Raw genomic sequence first — 21,108 nt, 5'->3', positions numbered from 1 at the left:
TGTTGTAAGCTACTGTCATTACCGTCTGTCCTGCATCTCTCTCTGTCTCTGTCTCTCTCTCTCTCTCTCTCTCTCTCTCTCTGTCTCATTGTGTCATACAGTTTACTGTTAATTTATTATGTTGATATGTTCTGTATGACATCTATTGCTCGTCTGTCCGTCCTGGAAGAGGGATCCCTCCTCAGTTGCTCTTCCTGAGGTTTCTACCGTTTTTTTTCCCCATTAAAGGGTTTTTTTTGGGGGGGGGGGGGGTTCCCTTATCCGCTGTGAGGGTCCAAAGGACAGAGGGATGTCGTATGCTGTAAAGCCCTGTGAGGCAAATTGTGATTTGTGATATTGGGCTTTATAAATAAAATTGATTGATTGATTGATTGATTGATTATTTTAACTTATTTTATGTTCATTTGAATACAACTGTGTTGTTGTGATGAGGGGAAGTGTGGTTGTTTTTTATCTGTTATGAGCTGCTGGACATGAAGTTCTCTCTATTCTGTTTTATTTGATTTTAGATTTTATGACATGTCATACAGTGGACAGTATGTAGGGGTGTGACTATTACATGCTTGTTACTTTTTTCAGATATTGTATACAGACAGATGTATGCGTATATAAGAAAATTGTTTCTGGTATGTTTAGTAGGCAGCTCCTCCCGCCTCTTTGAGCTGGAATTTGACCCTCTAAACATCCTCAAAAACTCACCAAAATTGGCACGCATGTCAGACCTGACGAAAAATTTTATAAAATGAACCCCTCAAGTGCCAAAATGGGCTCTCTAGCGCCACGTAGGCACACTAAAAATGGCCACTGCGGCACGTAGGAATGTCGTAGAAAGATCAAACCAAAACTGGCATGTTTGTCTCATCAAGACCACATGCTGACAACCCTAACCTAAATCCAACAGGAAGTGAGCTATTTGCCCTTTCAAAGTAAAATTTCACCTCAAAAGTTCTCTTTTTCAAAAAACATCTCCTCCTACACTGTTTATCGTATCAGCTTCAAACATGCACACATGCCAGGCCAACTCCTGCTTAACAGATCTTCTGTATAACTTTTTCATTACTCAAATGGTTTGGATTTTATGGGCTCCTAAAGGTGATGTGCAACAAAATGTTTTTTTTATAAACTGATAATGTCCAGTTTTCCGTGTGTTTGTGTGTGTGTGTGTGTGTGTGTGTGTGTTAGAGTGCGGCACAGCCGCATATTTCTGTTCGAAGCCGAACCCAGCCCGACATTATTTATAACCAAAGCACTGAGTTTGTGCCACACAGTTGTTACGGCTGAATTATTTATAAATGGTTGTGTGTTGATGTTCACCACGCTATCCCAACGTGCTTTAGGTAACTTATAATTTGTGGTTTATTAGCGTTATAAGCGTTCAGCCTCTAATGTGTGTATAGCGCATGTCACTCGATTAGCACTCGGCTAACTCCCGGGAGCATTCTTGTTGGTTGATGTTAGCCGAGACATGCCGGTGGTTGAACACTCGCTGAGCTAATGTGGACTAATGTTTGACTCCGTGGTCTGTTGTAGAACATTGTATTGTGTTTCGTGCATGTGCAGGTGTACGGGGGTTACCGTGTGTTTGTATAGCTGTTATTTTTCAATAAACATGCATTTTATCTCGGGATGTCTTGAAATTTTCTTCACCCCTTCTTCGTCCTGCAATGAATGAGTGCACCGGCTTTCTACTGTGCCACAGCGCCACTTTAGCGGTATGTATGATGGTAGGGTCATTGCACAAGTTGAATTACTGCACAGAGTAAAATCAATCAATTTTATTTATAAAGCCCAATATCACAAATCACAGTTTGCCTCACAGGGCTTTACATCTGTCCTTAGGACCCTCACAGCAGATAAGGAAAAACTCCCCCCAAAAAAACCCTTTAATGGGGGAAAAAAATGGTAGAAACCTCAGGAAGAGCAACTGAGGAGGGATCCCTCTTCCAGGATGGACAGACGTGCAATAGATGTCGTACAGAACAGATCAACATAATAAATGAACAGTAATCCGTATGTCACAATGAGACAGAAAGAGAGACAGAGAGAGAGACAGAGAGAGAGAGAGATGCAAGACAGATGGTAATGACAGTAGCTTACAACAACATTAATGAAAGTAATAATATTATAATTATAATTCTGGCTGTTGTGGTACAATATGTTGAAAGTATATATTTACATATGAGACAATAATAATATGTGTATAATAACAGTAGAAGCATGACTAATGATAACAGCAGCAGCAGGAGGCATCTGGCAGGACCACAGCAGCAGCACAACCACACACGTCACACCATCCAGGCACTGCTGCAATATAAGTTAACCTGAGAGACAGTGGAGCACAAAGGCTCCGGAGAAGAAGCCGAGTTAGTGACATGCAGTATAGCCGAGTTAGCAAGATGCAGTAACAGGACACAAGAGAGAGAGAGAGAGAGGGAGGGAAGGTGCCCGGAGGGGGTCCTACGGCAGACTAGGCCTAAGTCAGCCTAACTAGGGGCTGGTACAGGGCAAGCCTGAGCCAGCCCTAACTATAAGGTTTATCAAAGAGGAAAGTCTTAAGTCTAGTCTTAAATGTGGAGACGGTGTCTGCCTCCCGGACCGCAACAGGAAGATGATTCCACAGGAGAGGAGCCTGATAGCTGAAGGCTCTGGCTCCTGATCTACTTTTGGAGACTTTAGGGACCACGAGTAACCCTGCATTCTCGGAGCGCAGTGTTCTGGTGGGATAATATGGCACTATGAGCTTTCTAAGATATGACGGAGCCTGACCATTTAGAGCTTTATAAGTTATCAGTAGGATTTTAAATTCAATTCTGGATTTTACAGGGAGCCAGTGCAGAGAAGCTAAAACAGGAGAAATATGATCTTGTTTCTTAGTTCCTGTTAGTACACGTGCCGCTGCATTCTGAATTAGCTGGAGAGTTTTTAAGGACTTACTAGAGCTACCTGACAATAGAGAGTTACAGTAATCCAGCCTTGAGGTAACAAAAGCATGGACCAATTTTTCTACATCTTTTTGAGTCAGGATAGGCCTAATTTTCGCAATATTACGCAGATGAAAAAATGCAGTCCGTGAGGTTTGTTTTAAATGAGAATTAAAAGACAGATCTTGATCAAATATTACTCCAAGGTTTCTTACGGTAGTGCTAGAGGCCAGAGCAATGCCATCTAGAGAAACTATGCCATCAGATAAAGAGTCTCTGAGTTGTTTGGGGCCAAGAACAATAACTTCAGTTTTGTCTGAATTTAACATCAGGAAACTGGTGCTCATCCAGGTTTTTATGTCTTTAAGGCAATTATGAAGTTGAGTTAATTGATTACTTCCTTCTGGCTTCATCGATAAATACAACTGTGTATCATCCACATAGGGATGGGTATCATTAAGATTTTAACAGTACTGCTTCTCTTATCGGTACTGCTTATCGATCCGGTATTTTAACGATACTCTTATCGATACTTTTTGAGGAACAAAAAAACTAATTAAGAACATAAATTGCTTTATTTTCTCAATTCTCATTATGCAACAAAATAGTTTTTTAACAAAACATTTTACTTTTTACAACTTCAAATGTAAAATACATAAAAGTGTTGTCACAGTACCAAAATTGGGACCCACGGTACGATACCAGTGAAAGTATCACGGTTCTGAGTAGTATCACAATACCACAGCAAAAATTAGGCAGATGTGCCTTTTGTCATTTTTAAAAAGATAAATCACTTTTCTATAATACATCACTGATATTTCAATGGAATAAATTACTTATTGACTTATTCATACTTCAAAAACAGCATCAATAAGTGATTAACATAGGGGGAATCAAAATAAAATAAATAAATAAAATAAAAATCAACCAGCCACCCTCCTCCCCTGACAAGTAAAGAACAGTCCCTTCATAAGTAAAGAACAGTCCCTAAAGTGCGCTCAGGTTTGTGGACCATTACCTGCCACAGAGAGAGAAATGTGACTCTCGTTCCCCCTCTGACACGTCATATACCTGTGTGCCGCCACGGCTCGGCTGTTCAGGTACTTCTGGACAGTCATGACACCAACAAAGAGGAAATTATTGGACCTGGAGCCAGGCTTCTCCGTCGCCGTTAAGCCGTTATCTTGCGCCGCAGAACACTATGGTCACCGTATTTGACAGGAATACGTACACTTTTGACCATTTCCGCCATCGTTATCTATCTAAAGGTAGGCTACGAGCTTGAGTTGGTGTATGCGCTGTCTTGTGTGTGTGTGTGTGTGTGTGTGTGTGTGTGTCAGTGGAACAACAGCTCTGCCCCCCTGCTCTCCACTCACACACAGCAGGCAGCCAGGTTGAGCGAGACAGATCTCTCGTCTTCAGGGAGAATAGCGAAAATTATGATACAATGATGGATAATTGACGGAGTTGGTGAGATAAATGTGCAAGATATGGTTTATCTTGCAAAAAAAAAAAAAAAAAAACGCGACTGCTCCAGTACCGATAGCAGAACCGTTAAGGTCAGAGCTTATCAATACTGCAGTCTTGAAGAATGTAGCCCCGGGGCTCATTCAATACCGGAGTTCAGTGCCCATCCCTACATCCGCATAACAATGGAAATGTACAGAGTGATTTCTAATGATGTTACCTAAAGGAAGCATATATACAGTAAATAGGATTGGTCCGAGCACAGAACCTTGCGGAACTCCAAAACAAACTTTAGTATGAACGTGAACAAACTGAAAACGATCAGATAAATAAGATTTAAACCAGCTTAGTGCAGAACCTTTTAGGCCAATTGAATGTTCCAGTCTCTGTGGCAGAATTTGATGGTCAATAGTGTCAAACGCCGCACTAAGATCTAATAAAACAAGTACAGAGACGAGTCCTTTGTCTGAAGCAATTAGAAGATCATTTGTAATTTTAACTAGTACTGTCTCAGTGCTATGATGCACTCTAGACTCAGTGGAAGAAGCCTATGAAAGAAAAAAAGCTTAGATATGCAGACTTAGGAGCAGAAGCTGAGCAGCGAGGATGGAAGACTAGGATTTGTCCAGTGGAAGTGGGGTGTAGGGGATTCATAGCAAGATCAGCTGTGCAGGGACAGAGTTTGAGGAAGACAGTGAAGGAAATGTCAGATGAAGCAGTTAGATGTAGCCAGTGGATCTGGAAATAGCCATAGTCCATCTATGGCTTCATCTGTGGAGGTAAATGAAAGTATGGGGCTGTAGGCAAACTATCAATGAACGCTTCTTTTAAATTTGAAGAAGAAAGCACAACATATGACCATTCTACAGTGTTTTACCATGAAAAGATCCAGGTGGAGCTCCAAAAGATAAGTCGGTCTTTTGGCTTCAAAACAGTACTGTCAGAGATCAAACAACACTCAGCCAGCTTCTGACATTGTACCGTATTGAAATCAGGTGTGACTGTGAAAGCCAATGTTGTTTTTGACACAGAAACACCATAAAACATCACCAGAATAAAGCCACAGGAAATATGAAAGTTATGATCCCACTTTATAGATGGCATATCTCAGCCAAAAATAGTGGTAGGAGTGAGACTCTTACCTTTTATAAAACAGCTAAGTCCATGCTAACAGCTGCTCATAAGGCCGCATATGTAATCCTGTAACTTTTCCCATCGAAAAACGGCATGACATGACTTGTCACCACTTTTTAGACTGTGTTTAGTCTGGTCTTGTGCAAAATACAATACACACATACAAGAATTAAAAGTAAAATGATGTTATTTTTGAAAAGTCAAGAGCTTCCTGAATCCATCAATACCAAATATGGCATGGTTTGATGACATAGTGTGTCTGGGAGATACCATTTAACAGAGGTGGAGGGGAGCGACAACATCGGCATCCTCGCGGAGTTAGTCAATAAAATTGATTGATTGATTGATTATATGCCAGTTTAAAAAGAAATGTATGTATGTATGACAGTAGGGTTATTGCACAAGTTAAATTATTGCACCGAGTAATAAAACTTTTAGTTATTGCATGGAATATTGTATTAAGTCAGCAGTGAACTGCGGAATAAATATGTAATAATTTACTAGTTAAGCACTAAACTAAACTTCATAACTGCCTTAAAGACAAAAACCTGGATGAGCACCAATTTCCTGATGTTAAATTCAGACAAAACTGAAGTTATTGTTCTTGGCCCCAAACAACTCAGAGACTCTTTATCTGATGGCATAGTTTCTCTAGATGGCATTGCTCTGGCCTCTAGCACTACCGTAAGAAACCCCGGAGTAACATTTGATCAAGATTTGTCTTTTAATTCTCATTTAAAACAAACCTCACGGACTGCATTTTTTCATCTGCGTAATATTGCAAAAATTAGGCCTATCCTGACCTGAAAAGATGCAGAGAAAAATTGGTCCATGCTTTTGTTACCTCTAGGCTGGATTACTGTAACTCTCTATTATCAGGTAGCTCTAGTAAGTAAAAGTAAGTAAAACTCTCCAGCTAATTCAGAATGCAGCAGCACGTGTACTAACAGGAACTAAGAAATGTGATCATATTTCTCCTGTTTTAGCTTCTCTGCACTGGCTCCCTGTAAAATCCAGAACTGAATTTAAAATCCTACTGTTAACTTATAAAGCTCTAAATGGTCAGGCTTCGTCATATCTTAGAAAGCTCATAGTGCCATATTATCCCACCAGAACACTGCGCTCCGAGAATGCAGGGTTACTCGTGGTCCCTAAAGTCTCCAAAAGTAGATCAGGAGCCAGAGCCTTCAGCTATCAGGCTCCTCTCCTGTGGAATCATCTTCCTGTTGCGGTCCAGGAGGCAGACACCGTCTCCACATTTAAGACTAGACTTAAGACTTTCCTCTTTGATAAAGCTTATAGTTAGGGCTGGCTCAGGCTTGCCCTGTACCAGCCCCTAGTTAGGCTGACATAGGCCTAGTCTGCCGGAGGACCCCCCCCCTATAATACACCGGGCACCTTCTCTCCTTCTCTACTCTCTCTCTCTCTCTCTCTCTCTCTCTCTCTCTCTATCTCTCTCGTATCCTATTACTGCATCTTGCTAACTCGGCCATTCTGAATGTCACTAACTCGGCTTCTTCTCCAGAGCCTTTGTGCTCCACTGTCTCTCAGATTAACTCATATGGCAGCGGTGCCTGGATAGCTTAACCTGTGTGGTTGTGCTGCTGCCGTGGTCCTGCCAGATGGCTCCTGCTGCTGCTGCCATCATTAGTCATTAGTCATACTTCTACTGTTATTATACACATATGATTATTGTCACACATGTATATACTGCCAGATATTAATATATACTTTCAACATATTGTACCACAGTAGCCAGAACTATAACTATAATATTATTACTTTAATTAATGTTGTTGTAAGCTACTGTCATTACTGTCTGTCCTGCATCTCTCTCTCTCTCTCTCTCTTTCTCTCTCTCTCTCTCTCTTTCCGTCTCATAGTGTTTTTCCTTATCTGCTGTGAGGGTCCAAAGGACAGAGGGATGTTGTATGTTGTAAAGCCCTGTGAGGCAAATTGTGATTTGTGATATTGGGCTTTATAAATAAAATTGATTGATTGATTGATTGATTGATTGATTGTTGACAGTGGGTGAAATAGTCTCAGAGCCACTCAGAGAGAGGAGTTGTACAGTTTGATGGCCACAGACAGGAATGATTTACGGTGGCGTTCAGTGGTACTTTTTGGTGGTATGAGTCTCCCACTGAAAATACTCTTGTGCCTGACCAGCACATGGTGGAGCGGGTGTGAGATATCGTCCAAGATAATTCGTAGCTTAGACAGCATCCTCCTCTCTGACACCACCATTAGAGAGTCACACTCCATTCCCACAACATCACTGGCCTTGCGGATCAGTTTGTTGAGTCTGTTGGCATCTGCCACCCTCAGCCTGCTGCCCCAGCACACAACAGCATAGAGGATAGCACTGGCTACCACAGACAGACAGAAAATCCTGAGCATGGTCCGGCAGATGTTGAAGGACCTCAGTTGCCTCAGAAAATAGAGACGGCTCTTGCCCTTCCTGTAGAGAGCGTCAGTGTTCTTAGCACAGTCCAGTTTGTTGTCAATGTGTACCCCCAGGTACTTATAGTCCTCTACAATGTCCACACTGACCTCCTGGATGGAAACAGGGGTCACTGGTGTCTTGGTCCTCCTCAGATCCACAACCAGTTCCTTTGTCTTTGCCACGCTGAGCTGCAGATGGATCTGCTTACACCATGCGACAAAGTTATCCACAGTAGCCCTGTACTCATCCGCATCGCCCTTGCTGATACATCCAACTATAGCAGACTCATCAGTTAAAATTCTGAAGATGGCAGGCCTCAGTGCAAGAGCTGAAGTCCGTGGTGTAGAGAGTGAAGAGGAAGGGAGAGAGGACAATCCCCTGCGTGGCCCTGGTATTGCTGACCACTCTGTCTGACACACAGTGTTGCAAGTGCACATACTGTGGTCTGTGTGTGTCAGGTAGTCTACAATCTGTTAAAAAACAGATTCAGTTCACTGGCCATGTCCACGCTGAGTTTGACTCCTCTGTTGTTGTTGGTCCTGAAGCCAGTGATGGCCCTCATTCCACTCCAGACCTCTCTTATATTGTTCTGCTGGAGTTTCCACTCCAGCTTCTTCCTGTACCTCTCCTTTGCCTTCTTGATCTTCAGTTCCCCCTGTATTGTTCTCATCTCCTCCCTGTTACCAGCTCTGAAGGCCCTCTTCTTTGCGTTGAAGATAGCTTTGATGTCCTTTGTTACCCACGTTTTGTTATTTGGATAACAATGGACAGTCCTGGCTGGGACAGTAGAGTCCACAGAGAAACTGATATAGTCTGTGATGCACCCTGTGAGCCCATCATTGTCCTTCCCATGCGGCTCACAGAGTGCCTACCAGTCTGTCACCTCTAAACAGCCTTGTAGTGTCTCATAAGCCTCCTCCGACCATCTCCTCACTGTCCTCATGGTCGCAGGCTGGCTCCTAACTAGAGGTACATAGCAGGGGTAGAGGTGCACGAGGTTGTGGTCTGACCTACCCAGAGGGGCAGGGAGGGAGCAGCTGTATGCATCCTTGGCATTTGCATACAACAAGTCCAGGGTTCTCCCTTATCTTGTAGGACAGCTCACATACTGAGTAAAGTTTGGCAATGTTGTTGCAATGGTGACATGTTTGACGTCACCCAGATAGCTATGAAAACACTCGGGTGTCTGCAGATGGGCTATGGCGGAGTGAATGATGTCACATGCCAACGAAGGGGGGGGTGGAAACAGTCACCGAAATGGCATGTGAAAACTCCCTGGGCAAATAATACGGCCTGAGTCCAACAGTAGACAGTTCAATGTCTGGGCAACAGATTCCTTCCTTGATAGTAATGTGGGCAGGCCTGCACCATCGGTTGTTGACTAGAACAGCAAGCCCCCCTCCTTTGCGCTTACTGCTCCCGGTGCAATTCCAGTCGGCCTGAACAGTCTGAAAGCCGCTGATGGAGACGTTGTCGTCGGGTTCGTCCTGGTGCAGCCATGTCTCAGTAAAGCACATCCCTCTGACTGGTGGTAACTGCTGTTAGCTCATCCATCTTATTTGCCAGCGACTTCACGTTGCCCATGATGAGAGAGATGAGACACGGCTTATATCACCTCTTCTCCATAAGCTTCCGTTGTTTTAAATCCTCCTCTGCATCCTCTATGTGTTTTTTCAGGGGGGATCCCTGATGTTCTGGCCTCCAAACCAGCCGGACTTAGTGCGATCAGCTGGTCTCTGGAGTAAACAATGCAGCCATATGTATGTGTGAGTTACAGTCACATCACTCCAGCCTGCTAATGGCAAGCTGGCCCTGAACCGGCCTGTAATATTTATAACTCTTCCTAAGTGCGGCCTGACCTCTGACTGGTGCTGAACCTCAGCAACAGAGTCAATATCACAGCATTTCACTTCCGCTAGTCCAAATACATCACATGCCTCCCTAAATACCTTTGACTGTTATACCTGGACCCACAGGGGGCTGTCAGACTGTTGCCTGGTCTTAGCAGAGAGTTCCTTTAGGCTCTCAAGGTGGTAATGCTGCTTTTAGTCCAGTGTAAACTCAACTCAGCTTGAAACCTGTAGTCTTCAACAGGCAGCTGCGGGAACCCTGGGGCATTTGGATGTTTCATAGTTCCACTTGTAGCCTCCAGGGGGCAGTGGTAAGACAAAATAGATGCAAACTGGTTCTGGACTGGTTTTGAATGACTTGATCTCAGAAACACTCATGCTCATGACAATGTTGATGATATTTAAGACAGTGTACCTGCATAATCTTGGAATATAAATATACATATATATATATATATATATATATAAACAAATACACTGGAAGGGGGCTTTAAAATGTATTTGATGGGTTCAACACAGTAAATAGTGACTTTCTATATTTATGGTTGAATGAAAACATTGCTGTCAGCATGCCATATCTGTTAGACTGCTACTTATATGACTGAGAACACCCTGGGGAGATGTTGTCTTGTAACTGCCTCATAACCTTGTTACTTTAAATCAAATAGCCTATATTTTGGGGACTGGGCTTCATCAGAGGACAGGCAAAACCTGAGCACTTGCTGGGAAACCATAGGGATGAGGGGAGAACTTCCACAAGAGAATGGACCAGGGCCAAACATCTAACCCTGAACCCTCTTGGCATGTCAACTCATGCCAAGAGGTTCTGCCTCTTGACCACTATCTTGATCACTATTTTACAAAGCAATGACACTACAAAACACTGCATATAGTTATATGGCCAGAACATTAAATTACTAAGTAGACTCAACACAATCTTATCAACTTACCCAACAGATACACAAACAAAGTCCAGAATGTTCCAGCAGTTTCTTAAGTATGCGTCTGCATGAAAAAGAAATCCATAGGCAACAATCTTCAGGAAACACTCTACAGAGAAGATGATGAGGAAGATGTACTCCAGGCTTTCCTGTAAAACAACAGCAGTTGTTACTCGCATATACAAGTTAGTCTCAAATGTTTTTATTAGTAATGTTTTATGCAAGGTTTTGATTTTAATATATTAAAAACAATGTAATATGTATATATAAAACATATCAGACTTTGTCAGGGATAGAGCTGAAGTTATTCAGTTAAGCATATTGTTGTACCTGTGCCTTACAGGTTTTACTGCTTTTTTGTGTTTGTTTTGTTTGTGTGTGTGTGTGTGTGTGTGTTTTATTCAACAGGCTTTGTGACTTTTTCTTGTTTCACTTGGGGCTTACACTGTTGGTTGAGGAGTGAAATGACCTCCTCTGCTCATGTTTCTTATGAGAGTTTAATGCTACACGTCACACTAATCTATACACTAGTCTATTCATGTCACTTACAAACTCACACACCATTGGAATGTAAAATAACAACAAGATATAAAACTCTTCAACTCGCAAGGAGTAGGGGTGGAATGTCCTTGTCAAATTTGCAAGAATATTTTTATGCAGCACAGCTGAGACCTGTAGCATGTTGGTGCATACCTGATTATGAAGCGAGGTGGAAAGATATGGAAATGGAAGTTACAGATTTACAAATTCAAATTTTGTTGGGTAATAAAGAACAAACAGAAATGATAAAAAGGACAATAGATCCAATAACAAATTCTTCTCTGGAAATTTGGGAAAAGATAATGAGGAAATACAAATTACAAGCAGAAAGAAAAATATTAAATTGGGTGGCGTATGATCAAAAGTTTCTACAAGGTCTGAATGACTCAAGGTTTAAACAATGGACAGAGAAAGGAATTACTGCTCTCTGCACCATTTTTAAACAGGGGAAGTTTGAGTTTTCAATAATTAAAAGAGAAATTTGGATTAGAAAAACAAGATTTTTTCAGATATTTACAAATTTGAGATCACGTTATGAAAGAGATTAGAATTGATTCTAAAACCGAATTGAATGGCATTATCCAAATTATAGTGGATGCATATCATCAGGGTAAATCTAGGGTCATCTCAGCCTTTTATAAAGCCCTTCAGGATAATAGAGAAAACTCAACGCTATACCTCAAAAGCAAATGGGAATCAGAGTTAGATATTGACATTTTGGAGGATGATTGATACGAAATGTGCATGACACAATGCACTACCACCAGCTCACAGACATGGAGGGAATATTTTTGGAAGAACCTCACTAGGTTCTTCATAACACCCCCGATCAAGAGCAGATAATTAAAGACCCAACAACCATGCTGGAGGCTCTGTGGGAACCAAGAGGGCAACCATACACATGTCTTCTGGCACTGCTGTAAATTAAAACCTTTTTGGAATATTGTAAATACAACTGTTAATGACATATTGGATATGATATCCCAAATAACTGTGTTGTCATGTACCTGGGAAAAATTGATGATGCTGTGCAAAAAGAAGACAGGTATCTGGTTAAAATTTTACTTATTGCCAGCAAAAAGGCTATAACTAGGAACTGGTACAAAGTGGAAATACCAAACAAGGAGCAATGGTTTGAGATCATCCTGGATATTCACTCAATGGAAAAGTTGACTTACCAACTAAAACTCAAGGCACATATATTTGACAAAAACTGGAGGAAATGGACCACCTACATGGAAAATGATGCTACCTACAATTAACTGGACTAATTGGAAAGAAGTGAGAAGAAAAACCACACATGTTAGAGATGCCCCTCTGTATTCTTGTTTATGTGATTGTCAGCAAAATTGAAAATAAAATAAAACAAAGTTTAACAAAAAAGAAAACAAAAAGTTTTTTCAACCAGTAGCCTACTGCTTATGGTACTCCTCAATCTTCTCAATCTGAGTCTTGAAAACTTGAAACTTATTTTTGTAGTGGCCAAACAGTGGAATTAAAACATCTGAGTTTACCATGTGATGCTACTGGGCCCCAAAAGACTTTTCCCCATATACTTAAATAGTGAAAGAGATGTCTGTAAATCAGTGGATACATTTTTTTGAATGTCACAACCCCCGCAAAATAATTCCTTTTACTATGGTTGGATAACATTTGGGAAGTCTAGAAGATCTGCACATTTAAGTGATTTTAACTTATTGGAGCACTATGCCGTAAGTAGCGGGCTCAGCTGATGGAAGTCTCCAGTGCTTTAGGGCCCAATGCAGAAGCAATGCCAAATATCCAGATAATTTTACTTGCAGCAGTTAATTGTTTTTGGCTTTATGCACGACTGAGCAACTTTCATAGGAATAAATGGGGTCCAGCCTCCAACGCTGTATCCTGGTCTCTTTAAACATCCATTGCCACCATGGACACAAACAGTATTCAAGCAGATAGACAGAGAGCCACCCTTTTCTGTCTCTCTCTCTCTCTGTCTCTCTGTCAGAGTGCATGCTGGGAGATTGGTGGTTGAGAGTTTGAATGGTTTCTCAAACTTTTCTTCTTTTTTCATCCTGTGTTTATTGTATGGTTGTAGTTGTATGGTGGTTGTTTGGCTGACGGTAAACAGTGTTTCTTGGCAGGGATGGCATCTTCTGAGACGGTGTCCCTGTCTCTGAAGCATGGAGTAAGGGTGGTAGCGCAGCCCAACACCATGGTGAAGCATGTTCTGTTGACGGTAGGTGAACAGGTGGGGCACAGAAACTCGTGTGCCTCGCGAATGAATAAAGCTGTGGTGGTGTTCCTGAAGGAGCAGGGGTTTGTCCATCAGCTCATAGAGAGCGGTCTAAATGTGAACAATGACTTCATACAGGTTTCCCCACTGGCAGTGCCTTCCACTCGGATCACCGTGTCCGGAGTCCCTCCGTTTATCTCCAACGAGGCGCTGGAAAAAGAGCTGAAGCGCTTCGGGAGGTTGGCGAGCGGGTTCCGGACGGTGAGTCTGGGCTGCAAGGACGCCAAGCTGAAACATGTTCAGTCTCTGCGGAGGCAAGTGTTTATGTTTCTGGAGTCTCCGACTCAAACACTGGATGTCTCTTTCCGTGTCAAATATGAGGAGGGGTCCTATATAGTGTATGCAAGCTCTGGGAACATGAAGTGTTTCGAGTGAGGAGATGTGGGTCACAATTCAATTCAATTCAATTCAATTCAATTTTATTTATAAAGCCCAATATCACAAATCACAATTTGCCTCACAGGGCTTTACAGCATACGACATCCCTCTGTCCTTAAGACCCTCACAGCGGATAAGGAAAAACTCCCCCAAAAAAAACCCTTTAACGGGAAAAAAAAAACGGTAGAAACCTCAGGAAGAGCAACTGAGGAGGGATCCCTCTTCCAGGACGGACAGACGTGCAATAGATGTCGTACAGAACAGCTCAGCATAATAAATTAACAGTAATCCATATGACACAATGAGACAGAGAGAGAGAGAGAGAGAGAGAGAGAGAGAGAGAGAGAGAGATGCAGGTAATGACAGTAGCTTACAACAACATTAATGAAAGTAATAATATTATAGTTATAGTTCTGGCTACTGTGATACAATATGTTGAAAGTATGTATTAATATCTGACAGTATACTTGTGTGACAATAGTCATATGTGTATAATAACAGTAGAAGTATGACTAATGACTAATGATGGCAGCAGCAGCAGGAGCCATCTGGCAGGACCACGGCAGCAGCACAACCACACACGTCACGCTGTCCAGGCACCGCTGCGGTATGAGTTAATCTGAGAGACAGTGGAGCACAAAGGCTCCGGAGAAGAAGCCGAGTTAGTGACATCCAGAATGGCCGAGTTAGCAAGATGCAGTAATAGGATGAGAGAGAGAGAGAGGGAGAGAGAGGGAGCCCGGTGTATTATAGGGGGTCCTCCGGCAGACTAGGCCTAAGTCAGCCTAACTAGGGGCTGGTACAGGGCAAGCCTGAGCCAGCCCTAACTATAAGCTTTATCAAAGAGGAAAGTCTTAAGTCTAGTCTTAAATGTGGAGACGGTGTCTGCCTCCCGGACCGTAACAGGAAGATGATTCCACAGGAGAGGAGCCTGATAGCTGAAGACTCTGGCTCCTGATCTACTTTTGGAGACTTTAGGGACCACGAGTAACCCTGCGTTCTCAGAGCGCAGTGTTCTGGTGAGATAATATGGCACTATGAGCTTTCTAAGATATGACGGAGCTTGACCATTTAGAGCTTTATAAGTTAACAGTAGGGTTTTAAATTCAGTTCTGGATTTTACAGGGAGCCAGTGCAGAGAAGCTAAAACAGGAGAAATATGATCTTGTTTCTTAGTTCCTGTTAGTACACGTGCTGCTGCATTCTGAATTAGCTGGAGAGTTTTTAAGGACTTACTAGAGCTACCTGATAATAGAGAGTTACAGTAATCCAGCCTTGAGGTAACAAAAGCGTGGACCAATTTTTCTGCATCTTTTCGGGTCAGGATAGGCCTAATTTTCGCAATATTACGCAGATGAAAAAATGCAGTCCGTGAGGTTTGCTTTAAATGAGAATTAAAAGACAAATCTTGATCAAATATTACTCCGAGGTTTCTTACGGTAGTGCTAGAGGCCAGAGCAATGCCATCTAGAGAAACTATGTCATCAGATAAAGAGTCTCTGAGTTGTTTGGGGCCAAGAACAATAACTTCAGTTTTGTCTGAATTTAACATCAGGAAATTGGTGCTCATCCAATTTTTTATGTCTTTAAGGCAGTTATGGAGTTTAGTTAATTGATTACTTTCTTCTGGCTTCATCGATAAATACAACTGTGTATCATCCGCATAACAATGGAAATTTATAGAGTGATTTCTAATGATGTTACCTAAAGGAAGCATATATAGAGTAAATAGGATTGGTCCGAGCACAGAACCTTGCGGAACTCCAAAACAAACTTTGGTACGTAAGGATGATTCATTACGAACGTCAACAAATTGAAAACGATCAGATAAATAAGATTTAAACCAGCTTAGTGCAGAACCTTTTAGGCCAATTAAGTGATCCAGTCTCTGCAGTAGAATTTGATGGTCAATTGTGTCAAACGCCGCACTAAGATCTAATAAAACAAGAACAGAGACGAGTCCTTTGTCTGAAGCAATCAGAAGGTCATTTGTAATTTTAACTAGTGCTGTCTCAGTGCTATGATGCACTCTAAATCCTGACTGAAATTCCTCAAATAAATTATTATCCTGGAGAAAATCACACAGCTGGTCTGCAACTACTTTCTCAAGGATCTTTGACATAAAGGGAAGATTAGATATTGGTCTATAGTTGGCTAACACCTCTGGATCCAGGGTGGGCTTTTTTAGTAGAGGTTTAATTACAGCTACCTCAAAAGACTGTGGTACATAGCCTGTTAATAGGGATATATTGACCATATCTAATATATGAGTGTTAACTAAAGGAAAGACCTCCTTAAGTAGCCTAGTTGGGATGGGGTCTAAGAGACACGTTGATGATTTAGATGAAGAAATCACTGCGGTCAATTCTTGAAGAGAAATTGGGGAGAAGCAATCTAAATATATATTAGATTCTACAGCTGTGTTTGAGGTTAGATAGGTAGGCCTACCATCCGAGGGCAGGAGGTCATGAATTTTGCCTCTAATAGTTAGAATTTTGTCATTAAAAAAGCTCATAAAATCATTACTGCTAAGGGCTAAAGGAATACAAGGCTCAATAGAGCTTTGACTCTCAGTCAGCCTGGCTACAGTGCTGAAAAGAAACCTGGGGTTGTTCTTGTTTTCTTCTATTAATGCTGAGTAATAGTTTGCTCTGGCATTGCGGAGCCCCTCTTATAAGTTTTGAGACTGTCTGTCCAGATTAAACGAGATTCTTCCAGTTTGGTTAATCGCCAATTCCTTTCAAATTTTCGCGATATTTGTTTTAACCTACGGGTTTGAGAGTTATACCAAGGAGCAAACTTTCTTTGCTTTGTTAACTTCTTTTTAAGAGGAGCTACAGAGTCGAGCGTTGTTCGCAGCGAGCCTACGGCGCTATCAACAAAATGATCAATTTGGGAGAGGTTAAAGTCGGCACGGGAAACCTCTGTTACTGAAGGTATTGGTATTGAATTTAACGACGAAGTAATCTTTTCCTTAAATTTTGCGACAGCACTATCTGATAAACATCTAGTATAGTAACTGTTGCTGAGTGGCGTGTAATCGAGTAAAAAGAAATCAAAAGTAATCAGATAATGATCTGATAGCAAGGGATTCTGTGGAAAGACTTTTAGGTTATCAATTTCAATTCCATACGTCAGAACTAGATCGAGGGTATGGTTAAAACAGTGAGTGGGTTCATGTACACCCTGACTGAAGCCAATGGAGTCTATTAATGAGATAAACGCGGTAGCCAGGGAGTCATTATCAACGTTGACATGAATGTTAAAATCGCCTACAATAATAACTTTATCTGATTTAAGAACTAAACTGGATAAAAACTCTGAGAATTCAGATACAAATTCAGAATACGGGCCAGGAGCACGGTACACTATAACAAATAAAAGTGGCTGCGAGGTTTTCCAGGTGGGATGTAAAAGACTAAGAACGAGGCTTTCAAATGAATTATAATCTAGTTTAGGTTTAGGGCTGATTAACAGACTAGAGTTAAAAATGGCTGCAACTCCCCCTCCTTGGCCGCTGCCTCGAGGAATGTGGGTATTATTATGACTGGGAGGAGTGGACTCATTTAGACTAACATATTCATCTTGACACAGCCAGGTTTCAGTGAGACTGAGTAAATCAATATGATTATCTGATATTAATTCGTTTACTAACACTGCTTTAGACGATAGAGACCTGACATTTAACAGTCCGCATTTAATTCTCCTGTTTTGTCTTTCTGTCACAGAAGAGGTTTTAATTTTTATGAGGTTGTTATGCACAACTCCTCTTTGTTTAATTTTAGATTTAAATAATTTAGGTGGTCGGGGGACAGACACCGTTTGTATAAAACTATGAAAACTATGGCTGGGTAACTGAACTAGAAGCTCAGAGAGGCGTTTAGGACTGCAACTCTCTGTCCTGGTCTCAACTCTGGGTTGTCAGGGATTTAAATTACTAATAAAATTTGCCAGGTTCCTAGAAATGAGAGCAGCTCCATCCAAAGTGGGGTGAATGCCGTCTCTCCTAATAAGACCAGGTTTTCCCCAGAAAGTTTGCAAATTATTAACAAATCCCACATCGTTTGCTGGACACCACCTGGACAGCCAGCGGTTAAATGATGACATGCGGCTAAACATGTCATCACTGGTCAGATTTGGGAGGGGTCCAGAGAAAACTACGGAGTCCGACATCATTTTTGCATATTCACACACCGAGGCAATATTAATTTTAGTGACCTCCGATTGGCGTAACCGGGTGTCATTGCCGCCGACGTGAATAACAATCTTACTGAATCTACGTTTAGCTTTAGCCAGCAGTTTTAAATTTGATTCAATGTCGCCCGCTCTGGCCCCAGGGATACATTTGACTATGGCCGCTGGTGTTGCTAACTTCACGTTCCTCAGAATAGAGCTGCCAATAACCAGAGTTTTATCCTCAGCGGGTGTGTCGCTGAGTGGGGAAAAGCGGTTGGAAACGTGAACAGGCTGGTGGTGAGCCATGGGCTTCTGCTTGGAGCTGTGCTTCTGGCGAACCGTAACCCAACCTCCCGGCTGAACGGGAGTTACCGGAGGACAGTTAGCTGAGGCTAAGGCTATGCTATGTGGCTCCGCACCGGCTACAGGGGGCTGGCTAACTACTGCAGCTACTGAATGGTTTTCCATGGTGCGGAGCCGCGCTTCTAATTCACTAAGCCTCGCCTCCAACGCAGCAAATAAGCTACACTTATTACAATTACCACTGTCACTAAAGGAGGCAGAGGCATAACTGAACATTTGGCACACCGGGCAAGAAAGAGCAGGAGAAGGAGAAGCCATGGCTAAGCTAAAGTAGCTAACAAGGCTAAGAGCGTGCAAACAACAGCTAAGAGATTAGCGAGAAAGTCGTAGAAAGAAGGAGAGCTATAAGTGCTTAAACAGAACCAGTGTGGGTTATGACTTGAAGTAGACGTTAAAGCAGCGTTAAAGCAACTGAGGTGAGAAAGCAGGCTAGCAGAATTCACCAGAGCAGTACAGAGACGCTGTCACAGAAACACCGGAAATGACACAACTCGCTTACCACAATACGTCAGCACGTCAATCCACTATGAGAAAGCGGATCACTTGTCCCCACAGACAGCACGCAGCGGGACCCGCTGTGGCTGACAGCGGTGAGGGGAGCAGCAGGCAGCGGCCTTCTGCCTCACCTGTATGTAGCGGGGCTGGCGGCTCTGTGCCCGGGGTCGCCGCTGCTGGTGGCTCCATGGTCGGACCAGCTGCTGGTGTTGGTGGCTCCGTGATTGGGCCGTCTGATGGTGTCGGTGGCTCCGTGATCGGGCCAGCTGCTGGTGTTGGTGGCTTCGTGTTTGGGCCGGCTGCTGGTGTCGGTGGCTCCGTGAGCGGGCCAGCTGCTGGTGTCAGTGGCTTCATGTTCGGGCCAGCTGCTGGTGTCGGTGGCTCCGTGAGCGGGCCAGCTGCTGGTGTCGGTGGCTTCGTGTTCGGGCTGGCTTCTGGTGTTGGTGGCTCTGTGTTTGGGCCGGCTGCTGGTGTTGGTGCTCCATGATCGGACCGGCTGCTGGTGTCAGTGGATCCGAGGTCGGGGTCAGCGGTGTTGTTGGCTCTGTGTCTAAAGATAACGCACAAGAGGTTGAGGCTAAACCTGTAGTCCACACAGGGCAGAGTGAAGATGTTCAGATGTTTGTTGTGAAGGATGCTGAGCTGCTGCAGGTCAGACCGGACAGGGAAGCAGAGGAGCAGGTGATGGAGTCTGCTGGATGTCCTGAGGATGATGAGGCTGATGTGGATTGTGAATCAGAATCAGATAATGTTTCTGTCACTGAAAGTGTTTCGCAAAATGTAGATCTGTATTCTCTAGAAGAGATACATGTTTTTTTGGATGACACATTCGGTAAATCCATTCATGTATTTTCCTGATGTTGGAAAATTTATGAAATCAGTGACAACCCTTCAGAAGGTTGTTGGTTTGGACTTACTGGATGGCAGGAAATGTTACCATCTCCGAAAACATGTCAGTGGTCTAAGAAAAGTTTTAAAAGTTAAAGGGGGAAAGAAAATGAAACTTAATTAAAGTACCATGATCATACAACACTGGGTGTCTTTTTTCTACTGTCTGTTTCTGTCTGGCTTTTTATTGTTCTGTCTCTTCTCCTCTTTTTACATGCAGGGTTTGAGGGTGGCATCCTTAAACATAAATGGGGGCAGAGATGCACAGAAGAGAGCTTTAATAGCAGAAGTCATCCAACAGAAAAGACTAGACATAGTTTTTCTACAAGAAACACACAGTGATGTAATGAATGAAATCGACTGGGGCTTATGGTGGGGAGGGCAACATGTCCTTTGCCATGGGACAAATTTTAGTGCAGGAGTTGCAATTTTATTGTCACCTACTTTAAAAGTTAACATCTTAACCAGCACAGAAATAGTGAAGGGCAGAGTCCTCATGGTGAAAGTTAAGATAGATGGTTTTGTTTTTACGTTGATCAATGTTCATGCACCTAACCAAGGCTCTGGGCGGGAAGGGCTTTTTAAAATAATTAAAGAAAAGTTAAGTGACATTGATCAAGGGGAGTGTATTGTATTGGGTGGAGACTGGAATTGCTGCACTGATTTTACTTTAGATAGGACTGGAGAGGAGCCACACTTTCAGTCATCTGCTGTCTTATCTCATGTTCTAAAGAAAACAGATTTGGTTGATGTGTGGAGGATGAAACATCCTTCAGTCAGACAGTACACATGGGTCAAAATAACAGATGGTAGAGTTAGTGCAGCTAGATTAGACAGGTTTTATGTGTCTGGTTCTTTTACTACTCGAGTTGTTAATTGTCAGATCCTCCCTGTTGTTTTTACAGACCATCATTTAATTGTAATGGAGCTGATTTTATCTCCCACTGGAAAACCAAAATCCTTTTGGCACTTTAATGTTAAATTATTACATGATAAAACATTTTGTGAAAAATTCAAATTATTTTGGGATTACTGGAGATCAAGGAAACATGATTTTACTTCCCTTTCCCAGTGGTGGGAGGGAGGAAAAGCTCAGATTAGGGTGTTTTGCCAGGAATATACATCTTATTCGACAGCTAACATTAAGAGAGCTGTGCAAAGGCTAGAAGAAGAGATAAGAGACCTGGAAAATCTTGCTGTCTCACAAACTGATCAGCACAATAACAATGTCTTA

At 42.4% G+C, this 21,108-nt stretch overlaps 1 protein-coding gene across 1 annotated transcript in view; it reads right to left on the bottom strand.

Annotated features, from left to right (window-relative positions):
• The window catches only part of LOC117251027 (dihydropyridine-sensitive L-type skeletal muscle calcium channel subunit alpha-1-like), a 590,852-nt gene that overhangs the window by 560,121 nt on the left and 9,623 nt on the right, over positions 1-21,108 (bottom strand). Inside the window, exon 3 of the mRNA XM_078166193.1 lies at positions 10,769-10,908. Within this exon, the coding sequence (XP_078022319.1) occupies positions 10,769-10,908 (140 nt within the window). The remainder of the gene's footprint in view (positions 1-10,768; positions 10,909-21,108) is intronic.

This window comes from Epinephelus lanceolatus, chromosome 1 (assembly GCF_041903045.1).
Source record: "Epinephelus lanceolatus isolate andai-2023 chromosome 1, ASM4190304v1, whole genome shotgun sequence".
Lineage (NCBI taxonomy): Eukaryota > Metazoa > Chordata > Actinopteri > Perciformes > Serranidae > Epinephelus > Epinephelus lanceolatus.
Note: the sequence above shows the minus strand (reverse complement) of the source record. Positions and strands in the feature narration are given on the sequence as shown.